The sequence below is a fragment of the Cucumis melo genome, chromosome 4 (assembly GCF_025177605.1).
Source record: "Cucumis melo cultivar AY chromosome 4, USDA_Cmelo_AY_1.0, whole genome shotgun sequence".
Taxonomy (NCBI): domain Eukaryota; kingdom Viridiplantae; phylum Streptophyta; class Magnoliopsida; order Cucurbitales; family Cucurbitaceae; genus Cucumis; species Cucumis melo.
Genome location: NC_066860.1, coordinates 2753469 through 2759724, shown reverse-complemented (window position 1 = coordinate 2759724; position 6256 = coordinate 2753469). Strand labels below are relative to the sequence as shown.

General features: G+C 36.0%; 1 protein-coding gene across 3 annotated transcripts; it reads left to right on the top strand.

Annotated features, from left to right (window-relative positions):
* The first annotated feature begins 1180 nt into the window (after positions 1–1180).
* On the top strand, positions 1181–6038 carry LOC103503748 (serine/arginine-rich splicing factor RSZ22A). Of its 3 annotated transcripts, none has more exons than XR_007820210.1 (7): positions 1504–1667; positions 1983–2086; positions 3027–3115; positions 3723–3954; positions 4082–4195; positions 4578–4750; positions 4919–6038. XR_007820210.1 is itself a non-coding variant. In XM_008468072.3 (6 exons), the coding sequence occupies exons 2-6, from the start codon at positions 1998–2000 to the stop codon at positions 4612–4614; spliced, it is 561 nt and encodes a 186-aa protein (XP_008466294.1). In that variant the 5' UTR covers positions 1181–1667; positions 1983–1997; the 3' UTR covers positions 4615–6038. The 3 variants fall into 3 exon arrangements, 1 of the variants encoding a protein (XP_008466294.1); XR_540878.3 differs by having other exon boundaries at positions 4578–5179; positions 5601–6038; XM_008468072.3 differs by having other exon boundaries at positions 1181–1667; positions 4578–6038.
* The last annotated feature ends 218 nt before the right edge of the window (positions 6039–6256 follow it).

Here is a 6256-nt window from a genome sequence, read left to right as displayed (position 1 = left end):
TAGAATACTATCATTCATAGAATTATTTATTAAATATATATAAGTGTTAGAAATGCTAAAATGATTAGTTTTAATCTAATAAGAGTTGGGTAGAATATGCAATTTGCTTTTATTGGTTATTCATTTAAGATGAAGAGAGAAAAAAAGAATTTTAAGTTTTGTGGATTGGAACATGACAAAAAAAAGTTTTAATGTTTGAATCTACTTTTTTTTTTTTTCAAATAATTTTACAATCCACCGCATGTTTAATTCAATGTTGGTTGATTGGAATGCATAATTCACAAGACTCTTTTATCTTAAACTTTTTTCACACACAATACACATTTCAATTCTTTTTACTATCTTAGAGGGCTCTCTCGAACTGGTACTTGACCAAGAGATATAATAGGGAAGATCTCAATTAGTGATGTCATTGAGAAACAGTTTTTTATTCACTCTATGTGAAGACTTGTTCGTAAATATATTTTAAGACTTGAAGAAGTTTGAAGAAGGTCTTCAAATCCAATACTTATAAATGTATGCTTAGCTTATAAACTACTCAACATGAAATGTCATGCACTTTAAGTTATGTATGGTTGATCTGTCCAATTTCAATGACAAATGGTGATAAATCACTTATCTTATATGAGAACGTTTGGTCTTTAGAGAGATTTTTTATAGTATTTTTACATCTAGTATTGATGTGTTCCAAAATGGCAAGTTCAATTAAGCTACCAAGATTGTTGGCATTGGATTTTTTATCGTGTTGCAATTGTAGATATGGACAAGATCGTAATCATAGTCTGACCACTTTACGAAGCTCGAAGCAAAGTAGTGTTACAAAACATGTTGATACTAAAACTATTTGTGATGTGATTATCAATCATATTCTCTAATATTGTATTGGCAGTGAGTGGTCAAATAGAACAGTCAAAAGATATATCAACTTACTCTATCCACATGTCGCACAATGGTTGACACCCCTTGAACCTTACTATTGAAAGTTCAATATCGACGTAACCTATAGCCCTGATGTAAATTCACGTGGGTTGGTTTGGATGCTCCCATCCCATCTAGATTGTGTGTGATTGGTTGTAAGAAGTTTGTCCTTAGATGTTGAGAGGTGAATTTTTTTGAAGTTATGACGATATGCTTTGATCCTGGGAACATGTCTTCCATTTATATTTTCTAATTCATCAATTGAGTCTAAATTGATAAGACATCATAAATTGACTAAATGACATTGTCATTGATTTGACAAAAGTTTCTTTGTCATTGAAGAGTCTAAGAATAAGGATAGAGAACTGAAAGTTATATTTTTCTTTCATGTTCGTCAAAGTTAAAATATGATGACACACTATATTGCACGTAAAACCTTGAAAGATCCAGTGTCTTCAATTCTTTCTACTATATCTTGAATCGTCGATTTTCCGGTACAGTTGTTTGGTTCTGATTAATGGTTGAAAAAGAAAAGAAAGAAAGAAAGAAAAAGTAAAAAGAAACACAAATGGTGGTGAGGGTAGAAAATAAGAATTCTCATAAGAATATGGGGCAATTTACCAATTTTGAAAATTTCAAGGACTCCGACCTAAATTCGTAGGAGATATAAAGCGTTTCCGTAGTGCTCGAAACCCAAAATATCTCAACCTTGAAGAGAGAATCACGTTGAGCTGCTAGGGTTTTCTCCGGTACGTGCTTCATCGGCTTCGATCTGTTCATACGCCCACTCGTACTTGTTTTCTTATCTAATTTCATGTTTGCCTTCAAGTAAATTATCATCTTGAAATATATTTGTTTTCCTCCCTCAAGCCTCCGGTCATTTTCCTGATATCGGATTCTTACCCGTAGGGCTAATGCTCGATTTTTCTCTAATTGAATAAGAGAGAACAGTTTCTTTCTTTCCAATTTTCTTTTTTAAATATTTTTTTTTGAGTATAACGTGTGAATTCGTGTATTGTATTGTCTCTTTGGGTTACTTATTTGATTCTTTGTGTGATCGATAGGTTTCTTGTAAAGCAATGTCTCGTGTATATGTTGGGAATTTGGATCCGAGGGTCTCTGAGCGCGAGCTTGAAGATGAATTTCGTGTATTTGGAGTTATTCGAAGGTGTGATACATTTAACTTCTTGGTCAGCTTTTTGTGTTTTCTGCTTCCAATTTTTAACGCCATTTACTAGACAAGATGATATATATGTATAATTTGGTTATTTTTATTGGAATATGATATAGGTTTATAGCTGTATGTGACAAATTTGAACACTCAAAACTTGTGGTAAAAATATTTACCAGCACCTCTACTTGGCTTACGGCCATTGATTTTATGCTTTCAAGAATCCTAACATCAACTTATCTCCTCAAATTTACTTATTTGGTTATTTATCTTCTTGCTATCAACTCTTTGGCCGTTGCCATGGATTTACCTGAATTTAGATTAAATATCTTACTCAGTATTTTCTTTAGAAGGTCTAACTTACATGATGATGTTGATACCAAATAATTTGGATGTTATCTTGGGCATCTAGTAGTCTTCTTAGCACACCGCTGCGAATTGAAAATTTTAATGCGCAGGGGTGCTGCAACTTAGCCTCATTTTGAGGCACGAACCTTGACATATTGTTAGATGCTGACACCATAGTCTCATAATACTATGTGCCTAATATTTATGGGTTGGGTAGTCAGCTGGATTTAAGACCTCAACTTCTAATTGTTCAAGGTTTCTCTGGGCCGGGTCTAGATCTCTTCCATCAAATTTGCTTTATGGATTGGGTAATCATAGGAGCTAATAATCGCAATGCCTGCTTTAAATTTTGATGAGTAATTATGATCATAATCTCATAGGAACAGGTTATCTATAAATATACTTGTTATTTTACTGCCCAAGTTTTATAAGCTTTTTTGATGCTCCTGGGTTGTAATGTGGTGTACGTTCAGGGTTAAACTACTAATATATGGGAAAGCGAAATCCTACTTTCTGGGTGTTAGGCTGCAGGATACAAGTTTTATCAATTTGAAACATTGGTATTCAGTTTTTGCATGTTGTGTTTCAGTGTATGGGTTGCACGAAGACCGCCAGGCTATGCCTTCATAGATTTTGACGACCCCAGAGATGCACGGGATGCGATTCATGAATTAGATGGTACGTTGGGGATTTTCTGCTTTATGTGTGTGTGTGTGGCACTCTGTAATTGGATGGATTTTTCATTTTCTTAAGTCATTGGTGCACCGTTTCATACACTTTTTAGCAACGACATTTATGGTATGGTTTATACAGAACTTGGAAACTGTTTCATTATATGCCTATTGAATAATTGAACCAAGTTCAAGTACATGATGGATTTTCACTTTCTCATATGCCATCTTATCCAACTATTGTTTCTAATTCATTGATGAGAATTTCATAGCTTTTTGTTTTTAATATCCTATATACAAACTTTAGGGCACCCCTTACTTTAGTTTATACACTTTGCTGAATCTCCTGTGATTTTGCTCATCTTTTTTCTTCAGTCTATAGTAAATAAGCAAGTTTCCTTTTTTTCTTAAATGATATGTTGATGGTTTGTTAGCTTCACCTTCTTCATATCCATGCCGAAGTTTGTTTATGTTTCATTTTTGTCAGACAGTTCATAATTCTCAAACTTTTTTTGTTGATTTTGATTTCCATGATTTTTCTGAATGATGGTTGATATAGTTGAAGTTTTTGTTGTGACTCATTCATAGTTAAACAATTGTTAATTCTGAATCAGGGAAGAATGGCTGGAGAGTTGAACTTTCTCACAATTCTAGAGGTGGTGGAGGTGGCCGTGGAGGAGGGGGTCGTGGTCGTTCCGGTGGTTCTGATTTGAAATGCTATGAGTGTGGTGAGCCTGGGCATTTTGCTCGTGAGTGCCGTTTACGTGGTGGTGGCGGTGGCGGTGGTGCTGGAAGAAGACGTAGCCGCAGTCCTCGATACCGCCGGAGTCCAAGTTATGGTCGCAGGTCTGAACATTGAGACTGAATCCTGCCAGTTTCTTATTTGAAGTTGTTCGGATCATGCTTTTGTTAATAGTTCCCTTTGGTATTATTTATGATTTGAGGGGTTTTTGACGTCTTTATTTATTTTCAGGAGTTACAGTCCCCGTGGAAGATCTCCAAGACGTCGCAGCTTGTCACCTCGTGGGCGTAGCTTTAGTAGATCACCTCCATACCGTGGTAGAGAGGAGCTACCTTATGCCAACGGGTGAGGCTCTTCAAAAATATTTTTGCTTTGATAGATTTAATTTTTTCTACATGAATTTGTGTGCCTAGCCTGCGTGCTATATAGTTGCAGCAAAATATATGCTTCAACTTTAGGTATTTTTTGTTCTGTGGATGCATGATTTTTGGTGTTGGTTTTAACTGAGAATTTGTTTGCTGTACTGGATTGTGTGTTATTTTTTCCTTTGTTCCCCGTTGGTGGTAGATGCTCTAAGTTAGATTTTCTTTGCTACATAATTCTGTGAAGGGCCTCCACTGTTCTCCAAATCTGCAATAAGTTTTCTGCACGCATATCCTAGCATTACATCGATCTGTTTTAATTATATTCATTGTTGTGATTTGTTCTGTGTTTTAATTTTTTACAGAAATGGCATAAAGGACCGGCGCCGGAGCAGGAGCTGAAGACTACCAACTTCTCAACTTGCCTTAGTTAACACATGATGTTTAGAGGATTACTCCGAGTCTATATGTTTTTAGTGCTTGGACTTCGTATGGGACCTTTTTAAAATCGGGCGACGCCCTCAGCCTCTACTTTTGAGTTTGGATAAGTCCTTTCTATCTTCTGTTTGAATTGTTTTTCTTTTAGTTGATCAGTATAGTTGTAGGATACTAAAATATCATTAGTTCATATTTATTTTGATAATGTTATTAAGCAAATGTCTTGAAGGGCACTGCTAAAGATGTATGTTTTTTTTTCCTTGTTGAGGTGTCGTCTCGTTCTGCCTCACTGCTTTTCTGCTTCTTGTCGTCTGCTTCTGCTTCACTGCTTTTCTGCTTCTGCCCTATCCTCCGGGATTTCGTTCTACACTGCCCAGCTCTGGGATCTTCAATTTGAAAGGTTGTAGGTCCCAGCCGGCTATTGATTGAATCTCTCTGCGGTTGTCTTGCACGCTCTCATATTGTTTATGGGATTCCTTTTTAATTAACTTGATGAGGCATGAGGAACGACATCAAATGCTTCTGGCAGGTACATGAAAAACTGTTCTACAGAAGTTTGGGTTGGGATTTTTATAGAAAATCAGCTTTTTTTAAGGCATCTGCATTGCATTCTTCTCTTCGTAGCATTTACGTCATCACATTAGGAGGATGTTCTTCCATATCATTTATTATCATTTGATCTGTTTCTCCCTTGTTGTCTCTTGGTAACATCATTGATCATTTGAATCTCGAGAGTTAACTTCGCTCTACATGTGACTGTTTAGGACGTTTGCATCTCCTTAGGTATGGTTCTATTAATTGAGGGGTGATTAAGCTTTACTAGTCAGTATCTTGTGAACGGGAATTTCTTTTGAAATTTTTATTTCAATTTTTATATATTAATTTTTTTCTTGATTACGACTGCTTGTTTGGTGGGTCGGTTGTGACTGCTTGGCCACGTTGCCTGTAAGTGACTTGTCTCAAGATGAGCAACCTCTACCCAACTGAGTGCTAGTGGGAGTTCTCTTCCGTGCCACTCGATCTCCTATTTCAATGATCCTTTAGATTATCGTGTTCGTGTTCAAGTTCTGCACATCTAGCAGAGACTTGGTTCGTTTCCCATCTGCGTTCTTATCTCTCAAGAGAAACATAAGTGTTCCTGTGGGTTTGTCATCGGAAGTCGTCATGCCCGCCAGTTTCCCCTCGTCTTAGTATGCGGATGCTAGGTCCTTGTCTGCCTATACAACCATGCACGTTCTATATAATATGTAATCAAGATTTTGTAATTTGGCTTTTGCTTTATCTTTTGCGAATGTTTTTATAATTGCCAGGCTGGATCTTTTGATTTTTTAGACAACATTTGACTATCCGTAGCTGGAAATGCTAACCTCTACTTCTTTGCCTCCCAATTCATGATTCCTTTTAAATCCTTATTTTTTAATTTGATCCAAGGGTTTGGGTGAGAATATGAATATTGATTTTGATATATATATATAATGCGACATGTTTATATCTGTTATCACTGCGTTATTAATTTTCTTTAGATCCACCCTGTTCTGTTGTATTTTGGAAATTACCGTAATTTTATCATCATCAATTCTTAAATTGTTTGGTCAGTTCATAACAT

Coding starts and splice junctions, on each gene's coding strand:
- LOC103503748 (XM_008468072.3), top strand. CDS start 1,998: ATGTCTCGTGTATATGTTGGGAATTTGGATCCGAGGGTCTCTGAGCGC. Junction 2,087..3,026: donor GTATTTGGAGTTATTCGAAG/GTGTGATACATT, acceptor GTTGTGTTTCAG/TGTATGGGTTGCACGAAGAC. Junction 4,196..4,577: donor GAGCTACCTTATGCCAACGG/GTGAGGCTCTTC, acceptor AATTTTTTACAG/AAATGGCATAAAGGACCGGC.